Source organism: Platichthys flesus, chromosome 19 (assembly GCF_949316205.1).
Source record: "Platichthys flesus chromosome 19, fPlaFle2.1, whole genome shotgun sequence".
Lineage (NCBI taxonomy): Eukaryota > Metazoa > Chordata > Actinopteri > Pleuronectiformes > Pleuronectidae > Platichthys > Platichthys flesus.
This window is the reverse complement of record NC_084963.1, coordinates 5,009,970-5,031,732: the sequence shown is the minus strand read 5'-3', so window position 1 is coordinate 5,031,732 and position 21,763 is coordinate 5,009,970. Positions and strand designations below refer to the sequence as shown.

Genomic DNA, 21,763 nt, shown 5'->3' with positions numbered 1-21,763 from the left:
CTCATCATCGTAAATGACATCGTTGATCACGACATCGACAACTGATTCTCCAGTTCCTGCAAACTGAGCTTTACTGAAGAGCTCTCCAGCTCCAGGGTTCCACAGACCGAGTCCTGCAGTCGGTCTTTACCTCTCACTGCTCAATTACCTCGCGTCACTTTTACTGTGTCCGAAAGAAAAGATGGAAACCAGCATCAGCACAGATCCAGAAAAACAGCCCATTCCAAACAGGCCGGTTTATACCAGACACTGAACCAGTAAGAACCAAATGGTAAAAAACAAAAAACACCTCCCTGTAAAAATCCCTGGGTTCGCTTCACTTGACGTCTCTGTTGGGAGATCATTAGGAGAGAGATGTCAGTTTGCCTCTGGCCTGGCTGGAGTCAGACTGCAGGAGAGCTGTTAGATCTGTTGCTGACAAGGATATAACACAATCTGCTGTTGAACACCTGAGCTCAGGTGGTTCTGTATCAATAGAAAATACTTTTTGAGGATATCACACAGACGTGAGACCAGTGGATGAAGGTGGTACTCGAAAGGGAACGATCATGTGCAAGAGTACAGATGTGCGAACATCTGGCTAATGCTGCGATTAGCGCTCATTAGCTCGCTGCCCAGTTAAAGCACAGCTAATTGTGCTTTTACAGACTTGACTGCTGCTGTTTGACTGATCTGGTCTGACCAGTACGGTCAGCTGGAGCCTGCTGGAGAGTTTTAGAGGTTTGATCCATGAAGGCATGTCGTTTTACAACCTGTTGCTACAGGACATGCATCTTTACTCATTACTGTCCATCACTTTGGTTCTGACAGAATAATTCAGCAGTTCTTAGATATATTTCCATGCCAATCTTTACAGATATTGATCTTCAGCTGAGGACAACAACTATTGTATTGATCGTCATTTAATTTGAAACCGTTAATCTGCCTCAGGAGGAAAAAATATGATCTAGTTTGGTTCCATCATTCGGTAAAATAAATGTATTTGTCCAATACTTTGCTCTATGGCTGAATACCAGCTTTACATTGTACATTACGCTGATGGACAAATAGTTCTAGAAGTGTGTGCAGATTCAAAATGTGAAATCAAACTCAGAGAATGAAATGCAGTAAAGACCGTTTACAAGTTTTCCCTTTTTTATTGTGTGCAAAGTGTACAAACTGTCCAACAACGAGGTGAAAGAGACTCGCTGAGCGTGAAATCGAGAAGTGGTTTGTATCTGCACGGAGCTGCAGCGTGGACGGCAGCAAAGATTAAAAGATGGTTCCATGAGACGATGAATAAAACAACCCCAGTCTGTGCCGCTGACGACTTGAGCTTTAAAGACGCTGCCAGAATCGACCATGCCCTTTGTGTGCTTATTCACAAAGGGGTGACGACACTGGAACAGAATCTGACCCGACCATCATGTCTCACAAGAAGCTGACAGTCCAATATGTCCGACGTCCTCTCTTCACCGTCCTGCTGCAGCGGAGCAAATCTCCTGCTTCACAGCTTTGACTCGATTTTCATTTTAATGACTCAGAGTAGTTTTGCATTCCAGGAAGATGAAGATGTGTGATATGCAAATTGTTGCACAAACAGTAATAAACACAGTAAAATAGATTTTTTTTTTAATCATGCTCCCATGCACGGCAAAATGAAGTAAACATCCTTAAGAGGGAGCTGTCGGAGTGGAGCTTAACTCCTCGCAATTAATGAAGCTGCAGGATGATTCTTTTATTTCCTGCGGTTTCATATGCAGATGAGCCGGGTTGAAAGTGACAGCCTTTGAAAACGTCTACAGAGGGAAACATGGCAGGGCTTCCTCTCTCCCGGCTCTGTAACCATATGTGTTCCCCGCCTCAGCAAACAGCTTCTTCATGTGCGTTTCAGTCGCTCACCTTGGAGTGTGAAGTGTTGGATTTCCAGGGTTTGGAGACGCGGGAGGAGGAGTCCCTGGAGTTCTGTGCTCACCGGCGTCTTTTATATGGGATGGTTCCCGGCTGAGGTTTTAGATGTGGGGGGGGGGGGGTTTTCACATCTGCTGGAAAACCTGTCCTGAATGTAGTGGTTTATTTTTTATTGGTATATTTATTCCTCTGTGAATGTCATTGTGTTTTTAAAAAGGACACAGCTGTTTAAAAATGGAGAGAATAGGTGATAACTAGAGATTTAATGACTGTTTGATAGAATTGACAGATGATTATGTTATTTAGAATAGTTTAATAGTTTATTGTTAAACTGTTAAACTCAAGCCTCAATTACATTTCTTGTTGTCTCGTGTGTTCATACCTGACGTTCAATTTCACCCTGAATGATTCTCCTGTGCACACTCGTGATCACATCTGACTTCTAGCTCTAAAATGCAAATGAACACCACCGCCATCTTTGTTCGTGTAAACCCAAGTCTGAGTTTACAGATGTGTCCAAGTGGAATCTGGAGGGGCTGAATGAATGAATGAACGGACATCTGCAGCTATGTAGACAGATTGTATCTGATGTGGCCACACGCTTCCCAGACCACCTCCGAATGCTAGATCTAATCAAGACCTCCAGATGCATTTGAATGTGTGCACACCCGAACTTGGTGCAGTCCACTTTTGATTGGTCCGCTCAGAACGGGGTCAGTTCTTACTCCCTTCTATCGGCATCAGCTCCTATAAATCCATATCGGTTGAGCTCTCGTAAAAAGTAGATTTTATTTGCTTGTTCAATAAATGATTTAAACGTTCTTTTCTTTATGTGGACTGTGAGTCAGTGGGATGCTAGTACTTTGTGTGTCTGTGTGTGTGTGTGTGTGTGTGTTAAGTGTGTGTGGATCCTGCCTGTATTGGCTGCATGTGCTGCCTAGTAGAGCATGATTTAACAACCGCCTTTGTGAATGTAGGACAGCGCTCGTTATGGACACCTCTTCCTCCTCCTTTGTCTTTCTCCTCCCTCTCTTTCCTCGCTCCCATCTCATCCACACATCGCTTCTTTTTCTCATTGTCTCCATCCTTTACTTTGTCTCTTTGTCAATACCTCTCTCTATTCCCCCGTGTTTTTTTTTTCCTCTCCCTCGATCTCTCATTTTATCTTTCCCCGACTGCCTATCTATCATCCATTGTCCTTCAGTCTCCCTTCCTCCTTCCCTTCGTCTTCATCGCTGTCGGCTACATTAGCACTCTCCTTCTTTTTCCAGCGCCTCTCACTCCACTTCCCTCTCCTTTTTCTTCTTCAATCAACAATCCAGCTTGTTCTCTAACACACATGTCTCCCAGAGGTATATATATCTCGATTTAGGGAAAATCTTCAGCCACAGAACTGGATAGAAACACGTGCAAGGGAATGCCCTGCAGAAAAGACTTCAGAGATATTCACTGCTCATTTTTGTTCGTTCATTGTTTTAATTCCTTCGATTTTTCCAATAAATCTTTGTTGCGTTTCTCAGCCCAGCAGGTTAAAGATGGAGAGTCAATATATTTACATCCAAAGTGATGCTGTCCTGTTGAAGCAGACACAATGTGTCAGATGACGATCTAAGGATGAAACAGAATGTGACTAGGTTGGATGTCGACTCTACAGCAGGGATAATTGGCGATCGCCCGCAGCACCGTCAGTCCATTCCAGACTGAAGAGGGGAGATGGATGAACAGATAGACGGGAGGATGGAGGGAGCACAGAGAGGAGAAGTGATGGCTAAACACGGCGACACGAGACAAATTGGAGATCTCACAGAACGGGATGTGGGGCCGGGGAGACACCGAGATGGATGAGTGTTGTTTCAGGGGCGATGGCGATAGAGGGAAGATAACGGAGGGACAGAAGTGGGCAGATGGATGGAGAGCGAGATGGGGAGGAGGACCGGGGAGCTAGATTGAGTTCAGCCTCGCAGATGTGACTGAGGCTGAATGAGCACTTGGAGGAATGGAGGGATAACGGCTGAATTGAGGCCGTGAAATAATGTTTGAGTTGAGTGTTGGGTGTGTGGAGGGGTTGATGGGGGAGTGATGAGAAACCCAGTAAATGAGGTTTAGTCTGAAGCATGAGGAACGAGGTTTCAATTTTATATTCTAAGGAGGATAGTTCTCAGTAGAGCTCGGAAAAGTTATAATTTATAATAATGATTATAAAATGATAAAATTACAGATGATAATAAATACTTGAATACAGAAAGAGTCCACATTGCAGATAGGCATTTTAATATTGAATGTACCAAGCTCCTCATGGTGCACACGACCTCTGGAATGAACGATGCTCAGCGCCCGCTGCTCAGGCCCCTGGGGACATGTAGGTGGCGCTCAAGAGGAAGTGGTTTCAGATCTTATCTAGGTTTGTGGAACCAGGTGACGTGAAAACACAAACAGAATCGCCCGTCACAGACAGAATATTTATGTTTGTGTAAATTCACTTCACGACAAAGTAGTTGAATGGAAAGTCAAGGTTGTGTTCGTGGAAACGAGGGCGGGAATGTGTCTTTAATGGAATCAGGGCGTCTGAGTTGTTGAGACTGTTCCTCAAACGTCGGAATAATGACACGAGCCGAGTGGAACGCTGTAACGACAGTAAAAGAGCTAAGTGACATTCTGCAATGATGGAATAATGGAATAAAGGGCTGCATTCAGTGTCAGAATAATGAAATAAGAGGGAAATTGGATGTTGGAATGACAGGATAAGAGCTGGACGCCATGTTGGGAAATTGGTATAAAGGCTGAGTGGAATGTGGAGACTGACAGCTCTCAGGGAGGATTCAGACAAAAGACGTGACAAGAGAAAAAAGAGTTGGAGGTAAAAAGATGGGCAGGGAAGTCGAGGGGAGAGAAGATGGGAGGCTGGGGGGGGGGGATAAAAAAAGAAAGGAAAGAATGACAGAAGAATACAAATGAAAATTAGGACGCCGGTTTGTGTGGAGAAGCTTGGGCTGATGGAGTGCTGCTCGATCGTGGAATAATGAAATCACAGAGCTCCTCGTTCATCCAGCGAGACTCGTCTGAGTGTGTCGTGGGAAGAGCCGGTTCCCCCCCCTGACAATACTCTGTGTCGGTGCCAGCGCTCCCCCGATGCTCCGCTGTGTTTGCCTGCCTGTCAGGCGTCACTGCGGCATATGTCAAACTCGATCTGGTCACGGTGGCGCCGCCGCCGTCAGGAACTGACTCACTGGCGTAGTAATGGGAGGAAGCTCTCGTCCTTCTGCCTCCGGGTGATTCTGGGATGGAGAGCGAGCGGCTCACAGTTGCAGCGCGGGCCTTGTGGTCGCCGGTTCTCTCCGAGGAGGGGATTACAGTGGCTTGCGTAACGCAGGGAGGAACAGATGATCACGCTGGCATCTGCCGACTTGATATGATCGCCCACGTGCGCTGATAAGGATCTGAGTTTTAACACCGCTGTGGTCTCTTCCTTTATTCATTAGTTTATCAATGTACACCCTGCATGTCCACTCTGATGTGGATGTGTGCCACGCATGGTCTTCTCATCTGGACGGGGATGTTTTATTATATGACAGTTGCAGGGACATAGGTTCTTTTAAAAGCAGAGGGGGAAATATCAGCAGTAGTGTCGACAATGTTGTTAGACATAATTAGAATAAATCATCCGGTTACATATTCAAAAGCAAATAAAATCTCAAATGTTTATCTACAAGTTTCAAAATACAGTTTTCTGATTTCACTAACAATATTCTCACTACACGTTAAAGGAAGAGAAACTTTTTTCCAATTATTTAATTTCAGCATAATCCGCCCACTCAGTTCTGTGTGTCATCTTCAATTTTACAGAGGTGCAAGTAGAAAGGTCAGAATTAACTCTGTCATGGAGGCGGCGCATTGAACAAATTCAAAAACTTCAGGAATCATTAAATCATGATGACATCATCACGGTAGCATATATAAAAAAAAGTGTTATCTTAAAAATAGTTGTTCTGGATGTTCCTTAATTGAATTGAAAACTTTCACCATTTCAGATATTTATTCCTTCTGTATCCGTTTCAATGTAATTTTACCATTTCAGTTTTTAGTTCCCTGTACACACCTAGAGGATCTGTCACCTCTGAATCTCTCCGGAGACATTTTGGTGACCGATGGCTCAGAAACCTGCGAGTGGCAGGAAGCCCGGGTTCCATCATCTCCTGAAATATGAATCGACTGGATTTATCCATTCATCTTTTCAGATCTTGTTCAATTGGAAACGGCTGCGGGTGGTTTTGTCTCTCTCTCTCTACCCCCCCTCTCTCTCACTCTGCTCTCTCCCTCCCTGCATCTTTCTCTCCTCCCCCTCTCCATCACCCCATCATCTCAACGTGGTGATGCTGTCATGACAACTAAAGTGCTTCCTGAGTGCTTGTTGGGTAAACTGACTTTCCCCCGAAGTGCTCCCTCCATTTTACCCTTCTCGCTGCTAATGTGCACACACAGTCCCGTGATAGTTCTCTATCCTTGTGAGGACCGTGACCTCAGTGGTCAGAGTCCAGACCTTAACCCTCAAAACTAGATTAATTATCCCTTTTATTGTCTTACGCTGAATTTAAACCTGACCCTAAAACCAGGTGTTAAACCACACACCCCTGTTTGAAGAAGTGGGACCCTGCAACAATGTCCTTACAGGGATACAAGGACACACAGACACACACTCTTTCTCACACACACACACACACACATACACAGAGACGCACAAAACCTTGTAGCTGGTGAAATATTCATGAAATGTTTCCTTCAACAGAAGCGGCTCCTTTCCATGAAAGCATGGCCGTCTCCTGTGGCCCCGTCAGTGGCGGCTTGTAGCTACTGGTTGGACTGGTAGTTCTGGTCACTTCTGATGCATTTTGGTCTGGTGATGAGTTTCCCATACCACACAATGTACAAAACAATTAGTTATACAGCAGGAAAATATTAAATGAGACTTATATCTCATGCGCTTGCCTAAAAAAGCTCTGTAGTAAACTGCTCTGAGATCAGAACTGAATCTTTCTTATCTCAGTGCTGCCTCTAATCCCACGGATACTAAGATGAGCAAAGCTGCACATAATGTAAATGCATTATACATATTTTTCTAGCCCTCAATGGCACATATTTCATTTAAGATTAAAAAACTAAATCTATTTTTGCATTGGCTGTAATTACACAAAGATAAACTTTGACATTTAGGGACTTTGCTTTTAGAGGGGACTTTGTACTGAGAAACAACACTGAGGCCAAACCTGCAAAAATGAATGTATTATTTCTGGGAATGGAATCATATATTGAAATGTATCTGCTCCCATCTGGGTGATTTAAACTGGAGTCATCGTGGCTTTGGAATCTGCAAACATCTTTCTAGACATAAATGAATGTGCACGCAGATGCATAAACGTTCTGCCTGCTTGCATTTTAAAGGGCCGGAAGAAATGTCATTGGATCCATAACGAATTTCATGAACAGCCACTTCACGTCTCCTCCTCCTCTAAGATCTCACGTCTCCGGGGGAATTTAAACGCCACTGGGATCCTGACCCTTGTTCACCAAATTTTTGTATGCCCGCAATTTTAGTTGGCAACTGTCGGGGGGGGGGGTAACCAAACGCTGATACGGTGATTGAATGCGTAGCCTGGTGTCGTGGTTATTCACGTCGTTGGGTTATTCCCTAGCACACATCATCATTATGATGTGTTGATAATGTTGAGTGGTCCCAACAATAGTCCAATAAATTACTTTATGAGGAACCACTGTCATGACCTTCTTGACCTTTGTGGATTCTGGTCTTGCTCTGATTGTGAGAATTGATGGCGGCTCAACAATGAGCCCCTCTGTCCTCCGACAGACAGGAAAAGCCCATTGACTCGATTGTATATTATTATGTTATTATCATCGGACTTGTGTTTGTGTTCACACACAGGCATACACAAATATGAGCATGCATCAGCGCCGACACAGGCAGAGGCAAACACAGTGATACAAAAAATAATACATGGAGGTATGAAGCCCCAACACACACATGCACACACACACACACACAAACGCACTGTGTTTATGTTGCTCAGGCCTGTAGCTCGCTGTGGGACAAATACAGGAACAGGATATTTACTGTGTTTCCCTCACTGGTTTATTGGTTCACAATAGTATCTTTTAACAACATAAGCAGCGTTTCTGTGGTGTTTCTTCTGTATGGGTTTACTTTTATGTCAATCGGGGCTGGATGTGTGTACAGTGGGAAGAGTGACAGGATATATAACACAAGTGGATGTTACGTGCAGAAAACCGTGTAGGATATGAACTTTTTATGTTCTTCTTTCGTATAAACTGTGAAGTTGTGTTTGGCGCTGTCGTGGAATATAACTGTAGATTTTGCATAATCATGTTATTAAGGTAATAATGCTGGATTAATGTATATATTTAATAAGTAAATTTGTCCTTAAAAAGCAGGAATTTTACTTCAAATTGAGTATTTTTTACTTTTTACTTTGTGGTGTTATTGTCTGCAGCTTAAAGCAGGATTCACACATCAGCTGGTCGACTTAGCACAGTTGTCACTCGTTGTTTTCTGAAGAGGTTTCCCACTGTGTCAGAATGTCACGTGATAACTGACCCATGATCCTATAGAATCTTATGTGTCCATAAAATATGTTAATATCTGGACCCATACAGTCTCTGTACCTATAGATATGAATTCAAGTTTGGTTGCTATAGAATGTGTGATCCTCAAGCCTTCCTTCAAGTCCGACTCTCTCCCTCAGCTTTAATCGCTCTCGTCCCTTTAATCCCACCAAACGACCGGCAGTCATATAAATCAACATGTTTACAGTGAAATGCTTCCAATTAAAGAGGACGCTCGTTAAGAAGCATCAGCAGACACCGCTGGATCTTTAATTGCCTGGGATGCAAGTGTGTGATGCATATTAATTACGTATTAACCTCAGACACACACACACACACACAAACAGACACACACACACACACAGGACTGCACACAGGCACATTAGTGCGTACTGCATATTAATTACCTTTTACCCTTTTGTGTTGTGCTTTAAGAGCTGCGTGGCATCAGAAAGACAGCTTGCTCAAGGGCAACACACAAACACACACACACACACACACACACACATGCTAATACCACCAACGCCGTCGACTCAAGTTGAATTCATAATAAGGAATGAAGCATTTCTGTCAACAACCATGACCATAACTAATCTCACCACAGATGTGTGTTGTGTATCTGTGGAACCAGGTTTCCCTCTGTGTGTTTGTGTTTTTGTGTGTGTGTGTGTGTGTCCCTTCAGGACAATTAAAAGATTGAGGCGTCTCATCAATGGATCTCTCCACCTGCGCTTTCATTTTATGAAGTTTAACAAATAACTTCTATACTTATTTATGCTTCTTAAAGTTGTGTTGTGTACTAGAATATAATATCCCTAATACGTAGACTGCCATCTTGACCATGTGACATAGACTAACATGGAGGAGGCTACTGCAGCCAGATGAGACTCTTTGGATACATGGCTGCAATATACAAAAAAATCTGTTTAATTCCAACAACCTGTAAAATCCCACTGGGGGCAATTTATGGAAAAGCTTCTACACCAAACCCCAAAAAACCTACACAGCAGGTAGGAGATATGAGATACAAGCGTCCTAATGAGGAATACAAGCATATAGAAATAGAACCAATAACAAAGTTAATTACAGTAACATATTTTTAGTAGGTGGATCACAATCACAGCTACAGAGCAAAGGGCCCATGTAGCATTTGAAAGACTTTGGAAATAAACATCTATTTCCTTCTTGTGTGTGTTGACGTTCATATACTTCACTGCCATTGGTCGAGTTGTAAGAATGCAAGGTGGAATAAAACAGTTTCATTGTGATAATGCACAAGATGCCCAGTTGAAGTAAAAGCAATAATCATTTAGTGACTTGTATTAACCCAGTTGACATTTGAATGACATTCAGTCAACATGCGTGGTTTTTCGCTCTTCACGCTTTAACGCCCGCCCTTCAGCTGTGGCTTGCTCGTCCACTCCACACTGAACTCTCTCTAATTTACACTCTGTGGCATTTTAATCACTTCATCCCAGTTTCACCTTCCAGACGACTGCTGTGACCTTCAGCTTCCCTTTCCCGTGCGTGTGGTAAATCCTTGGAAATGTAGCTGAGCAAAAAAAGACAAACGTCCAAGGTGCAAAGTGATGTTCATTTACACTCGTGCTGCCACGTCATGTTTAATAGCACACGCGTGTAGTTAATTCCCGCACATGTTGAGCACGGGTTAATCTATTTACCCTAATTGGAAATGAGCTAGAATAATGATAGTAAATACCTAAGCATCTACTCGGCCGGTGGTTATTAGTCAACTTAGATTGAATTTCATTAGAGTAGCGTGCAATCGGAAATAAATCGTTCACAGCAATTTGCACATTTTAATTGCAAAATCTTTATATCGTTCTCGTGATCGTTGGCAACTTCCAGATGAATGACATTTCCATGCATTACTTTTAATTTACATCTCATCTTTATCACCACGTGATCAGTAAATCTCTCACTATGCTAAAGTGTGTGTGTGTGTGTGTGTGGCTCGCTCGTTTAAGGCAAATGGAAAGGAAATAGATTCGACAAGACAAAGATAGGCAACAAATTCAAATAAATAAATAAAAGTAATCTGAACGTACTGTTTTTAATAAACCAAATATTTTATCGCCACTATTTCTTTCTTGCTTCTCGACTCCACTATACTTCACTGTGCGTGTCTGTGTGTGTGTGTGTGTCTCTGTGTCTGTCTATGTGAAATGAGTTGCCTACACATTTTTATGGATTTGGCCATGGGGCGTTTGGAGGATGGAGTCAAGGAGACGAGACACCAGACCACGATCATAAATCTGTGTGTGACCCTGAGTGTGAGTCAGGATCAGGTGTGTCCCACTGCCCTGGAAGCTGGAACCCACATATTACAGTGCTAACAAGAAACCGTCAGAACAATAGGTCCCCCCCCCCCCCCCCTATATTTAAAGTAAATAAATAAATAATTGTCACATCTGGATAAAATGATCCCAGAAGACAAACGTTAGCGTGTGTGCTCTGTGGAGCGTGACTCATGTCATCGTGTCTGCTCAGTCAAAACTAGGTCAGGTCAACACACGTCTCACAAGCGGTGTGTTGAGTCCCGGCTCGTAATTAGTGTACTGTAGTTTACGTGTGGCATCCTACATGACAAACACCCTCATGAAAGCCTCCTCCTCCGTGTGTGTGTGTGTCTGTTAGTGTGTGTGTGTGTGTGTGTGAGGAGGAGATGAGACTCTGAGCGATCCCAGGCAGAGGGAGACATTTTTCAGGCCTAATGTTCCGTGACAACGGGCCAAGGTTCCGTCAAGGTGAATCAGAGCCACCGCCGCCTAACGCCTGAAACACACACACACACACAGAAACACAGACACACACACACACACACACACACACACACACACACACACACACACACACACACACAGAAACACAGACACACAAATCTTCCACTCCTCCTTTGTTTCCCCCTATCTCCCATCCCCCCTCGTAAACTTTCCTTTCTCCATCCTTTTCTCTTCTCCCCACCGTTCCCTCTTATCGTCTGCACCATCTCCTTATTTTTCTTGTTCTCTCCCCCCTGCCCCCCCCCCCCGTCCTCTTACCTGAAGTTTAATTATGTGCTTCTTAATCACAGTCTCCGTCTGATTGGGCGAAACACTCGGACGAACACAACCAAGCATCAAACCTTGAAGCCTTTGGAGGACAAACTAAGACGAAGCACATCTCCTCCCTTTGTCCCTTTCTCCTCCCGTCCATTATTCCTCTCCTCTCCTCTCCTGTCCTCTCCTCTCCTCTCCCCTCCTGTCCTCTCCTGTCCTCTCCTGTCTTTAGCAATACGTGAAACCCAAATGTGTCATTTATAAGACAATATCTTCAGACACAGTAATCTACGGAGCCCCCCCGCTCATCAAAGCGTCCAATATCCCATTAGTATTTCATCCCCCATTGTGTGTGACTGGTTGTATCTGTCTGCTGGAGGAAAATGATGCGGCGATAAGCGGGTGATTGGTTGGCTTGGGGGCGCAGCCATGGCGACGAGAGGTTGTTGATGTATTCCTGTGTGTTAACATTCGGAGTGAGTTCCCCCCCCCGCCCGTCTACCTGCCCCACTTAGATCAGCCGTCTGAGTGTGCGCTTGTGTGGGAGGACAGATTGTGTCTGTTTCTCTGCTTGTCATGTTTGTTTGGATACGTCGCACATGCATGGGGGGGGGGGGGGGGGGCTCGGTGGGGACAACGTGCTGCAGCAGACGCCCTGGTGAAAAACTCAGGTGCTGGTCTCAGATCAGTGAACTGAAGACTTTGAATAAGACGGAAAGTCCCACAACAGGAGACATGAAGAAGGTTTCTCTTTTATTCTCTGTTAAGATAAAGAAAATTGACGGAGACAGCAGAGTTGTGATGGTTAGATAAAATAAATAATCCCAAAAGAAATGTGAAAATAGAAAATGTGCAACAAAAAGTAGGTTTTAATTTCTCTGATGAGCAACTTGAAAACAAACTGAGCCCCCCAGGGAACATTTTCTACCTCTGTTCTGCTGACCTCCTTTTTCTAGGAATTTAACACATTGTCCTGCTTTTTCTCTGCCCCTCTTTTTCTTTTTACCTCCCCATGACCCCCTTCTCCCTCCTCTCCCTCCTCTCTTTCTCCAACTCCCCACGGCCTTTGTGCCCTCCTCCCCTCCTCTCTCAGTGTGCAAGATGGGGTTCTACCGCTCGCTGCTGGAGTCGGCGGCCTGCAGTAAGTGTCCTCCGCACAGCGTGGCCCGGCAGCCGGGAGCCACCGCCTGCAGCTGCGAGGACGGATTCTACAAGATCGACTCGGACCCTCCCAACATGGCGTGCACACGTGAGGATTCAATACCTTTTTTTTATTAATCAAAATTCCAGGAAACAAAATGTTCATATACAGACATATATATGAACATTTTGTTTTGTCAAAGGTGGATTTGAGCCCTGAGGAAACTTTGGGCACTTGACTATATGCACCTGCATCTTTGTGTCATTCTCAACATAGGTCTTTGCACAGTATTTGCAAATGTACACAGCCTTTCCTTCTACATTGTCCGGAGGTGAAATGTCTCCACACATGAGATGAGTGCACGTGGCAATGTTCTGTAGAATAACATGAGAAAAAAGCAGATGAACAATAGCACTGCTGTAGTGTGCAGGATGCTTGGAATTATCTGTGCATGTGATGGAGAAATGCAAAGTGGAGGGTTGAAATTCAACGTGCAGCCGTGGTGTGATACCAGCACGCGTTTGTCTCCCTGCGTCTCAGGTCCTCCTTCTCCTCCACGCAACGCCATCTCCAACGTCAACGAGACCAGCGTCTTCCTGGAGTGGTCTGGTCCCACGGAGGCGGGCGGCAGGAAGGACGTGCGCTACAACATCCTGTGCCAGCAGGTGCTGCCGGAGGGCCGGGGCTCGGAGGAGTGCGGCGCCAACGTGCGGTTCCTGCCGCGCGGCCTCGGCCTCTCCAACACCTCGGTGATGGTGGCCGACCTGCAGTCGCACACCAACTACAGCTTCCTGCTGGAGGCCGTGAACGGGGTGTCGGAGCTGGCCAAGGACCACGCCAAGCAGTACGTGTCCCTGAACGTGACGACCAATCAGGCAGGTAAGTTGCACCAGATCCGTCACCGGCGTCGATTTGTGAGCTCTGTCTTTTTTTCAGCGCCACAGCTGTACTGTCACAGCTGCCTCCTCCAAACAGGAATCATCACTTTGTCAGGATGCTTAGCTTCCTCCCTCCTCACTGAATCTGCCGGCAGACGAACCTGCACTTTGGAATACACCAGCAAATCAGCGTTTGATGTTAAAGACGCCAGATGATGGAATTGTCACTTTATTTGTCCAACAAGTCTGTCGCTGTGTGAAGTTTCACTCGCGCTCCACCCCTGCAGAGACTGAGGGAACATTTCCACAGTGAGAAAGCCCTTTTTTTTTTTTTTTGTTCTTGTCTTTGCGTTCGGTGAAAAAAAAAGCCGCTTGTTCCCTTCAGTTAGTTCTGCACACTTCATCGAGGAGAGTTGCGGCGTGCGCGTCATAATGAAAGCTCTTGATTTCCAGGCGGGTGCGTAGCGGGTGCGTAGCGGGCGTCTCGTGTGGCAGCAGGTGTTATTCCGCTGGATGAATCTGACAGTGAGAGTTTACGTGTCAGCTTTCAGGCAGGAAAGTAGTAATTTCCTTTCCTATCCACGATGAATGAAAAGGAAGAAGTTCACCTGTTTTCCTTTTTTGCATTTGTGTTGCTGCAGGAAATAAAAATTATCCCACGCAATCCCAGAACACCTCGAAAAACAGTTAGAGGAATGATGAGTGTTGCTTGAGCAAGGCACTAAACCACGACGGTGTACGAGTCCCACCGCACCTCGTATCTGTGAATTTCTTACGCTTTGTTAGCTTCCCCTTAAATGGACATTTCCGTTCATATCTGCTTTGGGAAAATCATTTTTATGTTTACGGGAGGTATGAGCTTGTGTAGTTAGAATTTTATACACTTGTAATGAAATGAGAGAAATGTGAGATGAATGCGCTCCTCCGCTCGGTTCCCATCTGGAGGGAGACGCACGGTTCACTGCGAGTCAATAGGAAGCAGTCGAAGGAGGAGTGGGCTGTGTGTAGCGTGTGTTGTGTGTGCAGCATGTGCAGGAGGCAGATGGTTGTCTGACGGTTCTGCGGCGACTGTCCTTTAATTGTGTTGTCACCGTGGCTGTCAGCAGACTGAGTGGATTACACCAGACTACACAACTCCCATTCAATTTATTGGAGTTGGATTAAAGTTAGCCAGTCAGTGGACCAGGGGCAGATTAGGGATTAGGGAAAGATTACACATGGCTGGCAGAGTCACGGGCTGATGGGAAGTGCTGCTCTTTGGCATGGCCGTGGTGCAGGCGGTGCTCGGAGGTGCTGGTGCTGTGGAGAGCAGTCGGCTGCAGATCCATTGATCAAAACGGGATTAGCACAGTTTTGTTTGTAAAGCTGCTTAATTTGATCATTACGTTGGAATATATATTGGGTATGATGCTTTAGAGCATAAAAGAGTAAAAGTGTAAAACTCAGGAGTAGCAGCTGTCCATCCTCCTGTGGTGCACACACATGCAATCAATGCGCCGAATAGAGCACATCATAGATTTTCAGTCTGGACAAATGGTTATCATAATAATATGAGGACAGGGATCTTGCAGTAAATTGTCGAGCAATTTCCGGGCGCCGCCAAAACAAATGGGACATGATGGAAACTGACGCTTCAGTTCAGTGGAAGATTACAGAGTAATAAACAGAAGCCATCGGAAGAGTCACAGGTTTTTAGAAGACACAACGGATGTTTTATTCAATAAATCATATCACACATGATTTATACATTTATACTAATGTATAAGGTTTTCATATTAATCAAATGTCAGTGTTAAATCCTGTGTTCAGATCAGTGCATTCAGTTACTTAGATCACAATCAAGGAATTAAAACTTGTAGACTGTCGATCTCTAACCTGCGCTGAAGATTTCCATTAAACTTACTCTCATCCAATTATAAACGTGACAAACTTTATTTCTAATCCTTTTGAAACCAGCTTTACAAGTTGTTTCACAAAATAAATCACAAGTGCAATGTTTGCAAATCATAGAAAAGCCAGATTAAACTCAGCAATGCATTAGAACAAAAGAACAGCTGAAAGAACAATGAAAACAAAATTGTGTTTTCATAAGACCCATCAATGCACCAAACCACGACATTAAGACTTTGTACTTCAATGAGTCAGAGGGAAAAATGCGTCATCTGCATCGTTGCTGAATATTTTCTGTTTTATTTCTTTAAGCCCTCAAAGAATCTTCGCTTTGCTCGTCGCTACTGATCCTGACGTTTGGTGCGAGGGTTGAATCTCAAGTGTTTTAAAGACCCTGAGCTTTAGATTCCTTATGCAACATTAGCTAACTCCTGTTTATGTAGCGCGGCACTGAAATAGACAAACTTTACTTAAGCTCACATTCCATCACGGCCAATGTTTCTCTCGTCGTGTTGTGTTTACTGCAGCACGTTGAAAACCACTGGAGGTCACACATGTTTGTAATGAGATCAATAATCCCGGAGCCATAATGACTGTGATGAGCATCGTCTGATCCAGCTTCACCCTCTGTGCGGCAGATGATGAAAGCTCCTGTGTTTTTGCCTTTTCTTTCTTGTTGTGCTGGGATGTGACTGCGTGTAATGACCGTGCTTCTGCTCGTCACGGTGAAAAAGACACACACAAAAAAAATGAGATACTGAAACAAAAGCAGAGAGAGAGAGAGAGAGAGAGAGAGAGAGAGAGAGTCGGGAGGAATCCGCCGTTTGATGTGTGGGAAGTGTCACACTTGATAAGGGATCCGTGGAAAAAGTTGATTTCACGGTGTCCCTGTGAAGCCCTGCTGAATAATAAAGTGTTGGTAATCATGAGGCGGAGAGGTGAAAGGAAAAGAGGCGAGAAGGAGGTGGAGAGGAAGAACAGCGCGGTAGAGGAGGAGGAGAAACGATGGAGGGTCGGTGATAAAGAGAGAGAAGGTGAGACGGAGAGAGGGAGAGATTCACCACGTGCAAACAGTTTTAAGTTAACTCCGCTGCTTTGATGTTGCCTTTCACACGCTTACATATATATATTTTTCATGAGGTAGAAAGAAGCTGCTGAAAGGTTAATCCTCAAACCAGCGTCTCAGTTACATTGTGTTTGCTCGTGTTCTATATGAAAGCTTCTATTGGCTTTTAATGGTCATTAATCACATAACATGCAGTCCAAGCTGTGAATATATATATATATATATATATATATATATATATATATATATATATATATAAATGCATTCATTGATTGTTCTGGGATATAAGCTCCATAATCTGTGTGTTTCTGGTCATTCGTTTCTCATGCTCCTCACAGTGTGGGAGCGCAGCGTGCTACCAGAATCCTAAATGCTCCCATACATTCCTTTTTTTTGCCATTAATTAAATGAATCATGATGCACTACCTCGTGCTTGTGGGCGGTAAAGTGCACAGCCCGGCGCTCTTAAAGGCGCAGATGATGTATAAAGGAATTAGAGCCTGAACTGAACTTATAATGGCAGAGGAGGACAAACTGGTGAAGGGATCAGAGATAAGGGTTTGTGGAGAATCTTGTCACAAGGTAGAAGTCCGGCTTTTGGCTCAGGTGAAGTCTTATATTTTGAACATGTTGAAGAAGATCAGTCCTGGAAATCTATCAAAAGGAACTGAGCTCTCACCAACGGCCCCTCCAGATAATTTCAGGAGAATATCCAGAGTTCAGCACATGTTTGAGAATAGCTTTAGTCAGAAATCAGAAAAAACCCAGAGGCAATGCGGATGCTCTGCACTTTCAAAATTCTCTGTTATCCCTCTTTAGTAGAAAGGCAACTCACTGTATATGTTGGCTGCCTGTAATAGAAAATGTAACACTAATAGAGTCGGTAGGTGGGATGTTAATTTGCAGAGGAAAGAAATGGGAGCAGCTCTGGTACTTTACACTCCTAATAAAGCCATTTTTCTCTCTCTCTCTCTCTCTCTCCCTCTCTCTCTCTCTCTCCCTCTCTCTCTTTGTGCCACCGTGAGTGTCTCTCTTTCGTTCCATCGCCGTGTCCATCTCCCTGTCATTCTCCCAGGGTAGTTAGAGGATGAAAAAGGCAGATAGTTGAAGGCGCCTATTGATTTGGGCGATGCTTCAGACAGATAGTGGTCTGAGAAGCTTATGTTCTACACGGCGATAACATATTGCTTTTATCTGAAGGCCGGGCCGTTCCGCTGGGGGGGGGTGCACACGTCCGCCCCAATCACTGCCTGACCCCTCTCTTTGTGAAATGGAGGAACGGTGTCACAGCTGCAGGTTGAGTGACGAAGTGGGAAAATGGCCGCAGGGACGTTAATCATACGGCGAAACTTCAGGAGTTTGTGTTCATTTGTGCTCGGTGTTGTGTTGCCGCAGTGCAGGTGCTCATTAGCTGATCCAACACCTACAGGAAGTGTTTAAACGAGTTACTGTGATTCCACTGATGTGAAAGTGTCGCTTCTCTCGTCTCTCACTTTTTTCCCGTTTTCAGCCCCCCTTCCCCTCTCCTCCGTCACCTCCCTCTCTCTCTCTGTGCGTCTCAGATCGTAGAAAAGGACTTGTTTGTTTTAGACTCGGCGGCTGAGTTGTGGCACTAAAGGGTGTCGCATTGTTTAGCGAATGTGAAGGAAGCCTCTGTTGCCTTCGGGTGTTATGGTTGGACGTGTTGCGTCTGTGGTGTGGGGCGTTTGGTGGAAAGAAGAGAGGGTGACGGCTGGAAGGAAGATGAGGACGTTATCAGTTATTAAAACAATTACTTATTATACCACAGTGATCAATAAAATATGTAGATATAGCCACTTTACTGGCCTTTTATTCAAAATGTTAAGAAAAGGATTTGCTGATTTACTTTGTTCAGTTTTCTGTTATATTGACTGTTGATCATACAAACAAACACTTGAAAGACGTCAGGGTCTTGAAGCAGGATTGAGTTTCACTTCAGGTGAACTCTTGGTTTTCTTTGTTATAAAGCTGCTTCACCTCTGACCCTGCGCTGCTGCAAGTTAAGATCAGTGGATCAGATCAATACTAACCAATCAGATCAGTGGAGAATAGCTACTCACTCAGTATTAACGTATTAAAATAGCCAAATAACCAGAAGACATCCTGGTTATGTTGAACTTGCCTCAGAGTAACGGCCTCAGGTTAGGACATTCACAATTTATGGACTGAGCAATTTAAGGGAAAGCAGATTATTTAGTTCAAAGATATTTTATCACATCAAGTTTATTCAGATAACCCAAAATAATAAGTTCATGTATTAGAGACGGCTTTACACTCTATACGCCCTCGTAGGAGTCTCTCTATTCAGAACTTTTGATTAAGTGGAGCAGAGCAAACAGCTTCTACTTTTGGAGGATTTAAACTTCGATGTTGGTGCATTGTTACCCAGTAAGCTGCTGGGAAACGGGGCGCTCGCTCTCATCATCACATCTCAGCCTTTTTACCATTAAAGCAGTGTGTGTGTGTGTGTGTGTGTATGTGTGTGTATGTGTGTGTGTGTGTGTGTGAGAGGGAGAGAAAGATTGGGTCTCTGGTTTCAGGCTTTTAAGATGTTGCAGATAACACTTCTGTGCGACCATCCACTCAGGATACAGTTACTGTGTTTGTAGCGATGATTTATTCCCTGTGGAGTTCTGCTGAGGCTATTGAAACCTAAACGGTGTCTAGCATTCACACACACACACACACACACACACACACAAACACACACACGGACACACTGTAAAGATGTTGCCCGAGGGAGCATTTTGCCTGGTTAAAAGCTCTTTATGTGTCAGAGACTCTTCAACTGTCCCTGTGAGAGACGAGCCGATAGCTCAGGTTACAGCAGGACGGGTCGAGGATTAATGCAAACTCACACAAACTGAGCTTCTTCAGGACTTCAGGAGAATAAATAACACAACAAGTTCTGTGTCTCAGACATGAGGGAAGAGAGAAACACAGGAAGGAAAAGTTCTGATGACCAATGTTTGTTTGTCCATGATATAAGAGCATTAAACTTTTATTCAACTACTTCTACGGACTCTATAGCTCTGTATCCCTGATTTCCAGCTGTAAAAACACAGGTTACACTTTCTCTTGTAGTTTTATAATCTATTATCACCAACATGACAGGACAGTTCAACACCAAACCTTATTTGGGGTTATGTGCAGATGACGGACCACCTCACAGCAACTTAATGATAAGATTTAATGTCATTTTGTTGCATTGCATCATATTAACCTGCTGGATTTATTACTTTTCAAGCAAATTTGTGTTGAAATGTCTCTATCTTTATATCTTTGTGTGTCTTTGTGTGTGTGTGTGTGTGTGTGTGTGTGCAGCCCCCTCCCCAGTGAGTGTGATAAGGAAAGGTCACACGGAGAAGAGCAGCATCGCCCTTTCTTGGGCAGAGCCGGATCGTCCCAACGGCATCATCCTGGAGTACGAGATCAAGTACTTTGAAAAGGTACAATATATATTTAGAGATATACTACATATATATGCAAGTACACCCTCAACTAATTCAACTTTAGCTAGACTTCTACCGGGGGTGTGATCCCTCAATCACGACTGGGCTAAAATAGTAACATGACACATGCAGAGGACATAAATGTGTTGTATTTGCATAATTTGAATAAATGTTGAAATACCAAATCTTGGGCCCTACATGTTTTAATAAACTGCATTTGCAGAAACTTTAAGACTAACATTGATCAAATTGGCCCTTAGAGATGCAGCTGAATGTACGTCACCTTTGCCCTGGAGAGTATTTTCTATTCTTATGTGGCCTTTTAAACTTGGGTCCATTAAAAGCGGCTCTTCACTGTACTCGGGTGCATATACAGCAATTTGATCCTTGTGTCCGGGTCTTTGTTCCCTCGCCCTTCCTCCCTTTTCTCTCGTTCATCTTCTGGTGTCTTCTTTTCTGGGAAGGTCAGAGTAAAGGTGTAGAGGAGAGCCGGGCAGGGTTTGTGGTCAGTGGTGAGCTAATGGCTTCTGGGCTAATGGACGGGGCATTTAGCTGTGTTTAAAGCTGATGTGGTTACAGCTGGGGAAACTGATCCTCACACACTCAGACACACATGCACACACACACACACCCACACACACACACACACACAGACGGTAGCTTTGCCACAGTGATGCAACAGCCAGAGAAACAGATGCAGGCTACAGATGCCAATCAAGGCAGGAGGAATATATGATTGAACTGCATTAAACCCCCCCCCTCTCTCTCTCTCTCTCTTCCTCCCACTGCAGGAGCAGGACTCCAGTTACACGATAATAAAATCCAAGGAGACAGAGATGGTGGTGGACGGTCTGAAGCCGTCTTCAGTTTACATCTTCCAGGTAAAAACATGGAGTCAGACGATAGAGCAATGATAAATTATAACAGAAACACTTTGTCTGAGAGTCTTGAGTAACATCTCTGGGTGGGGTGCGTGAATATATTTAAATACATGATGTGATATTCACTTAGGATGATTTCCATTACAGGTGCGAGCCAGGACCTCAGCGGGCTATGGCGCATTCAGCCGGCGGTTCGAATTCCAGACCAGCCCTTACTGTGAGTACACCTGAGAGAGAGAGAGAGAGAGAGAGTGACAGTACAATAGAGTTCAGCTAGTACGTGTCACACACCTGCTTTTGGAAGCTGCTTCAACAACAGATGCCAGATGTATTATAGTCTGTGTGCATGTGTACTTCACTACATGTGTGTGTTTTGTGTGTGTGGGTGTGTGTGTGTGTGTATCTAACTATTTCTGAATCCCTGTTCTTTGGCAGTGACTGCCACCAGTGAGCGAGCTCAGGCCTCCATCATAGCGGTGGCCATTACGCTGGCTCTGGTCCTCCTGGCAGTGGTCGCTGGATTCCTGCTGAGCGGACGGTAAGAGATGAGTACCTACCTGAACCGACATGAACACACACAGTGTATAAACACACCCTTCTCCTGTGGGAACTCTGGTGGATGCCCAGTATCCAACATAACTAGTATGAGGGAGAACCAATATTCTAACCCCAGTATTTGATGTAGTCCTGGCGGCTGCTGTGGCTCAGGAGGTAAAGCAATTAGTCCATTAACCAGATGACCGGTGGTTTGACCCCAGCTCCTCTAGTCCGCTTCCCGAACCCGACACATTACCCACAAACATTAAGCACTCGATCGTCCATACATTACAAACTGCCTTAATGTATTTACCA

General features: G+C 44.5%; 1 protein-coding gene across 1 annotated transcript in view; it reads left to right on the top strand.

The window, feature by feature from the left end:
- Positions 1-21,763, top strand: part of LOC133975368 (ephrin type-A receptor 5) — a 51,643-nt gene that overhangs the window by 14,302 nt on the left and 15,578 nt on the right. Inside the window, exons 4-9 of the mRNA XM_062413298.1 lie at positions 12,676-12,831; positions 13,264-13,602; positions 19,903-20,027; positions 20,822-20,911; positions 21,059-21,128; positions 21,347-21,449. Coding sequence (XP_062269282.1) covers positions 12,676-12,831; positions 13,264-13,602; positions 19,903-20,027; positions 20,822-20,911; positions 21,059-21,128; positions 21,347-21,449 — 883 coding nt within the window. The remainder of the gene's footprint in view (positions 1-12,675; positions 12,832-13,263; positions 13,603-19,902; positions 20,028-20,821; positions 20,912-21,058; positions 21,129-21,346; positions 21,450-21,763) is intronic.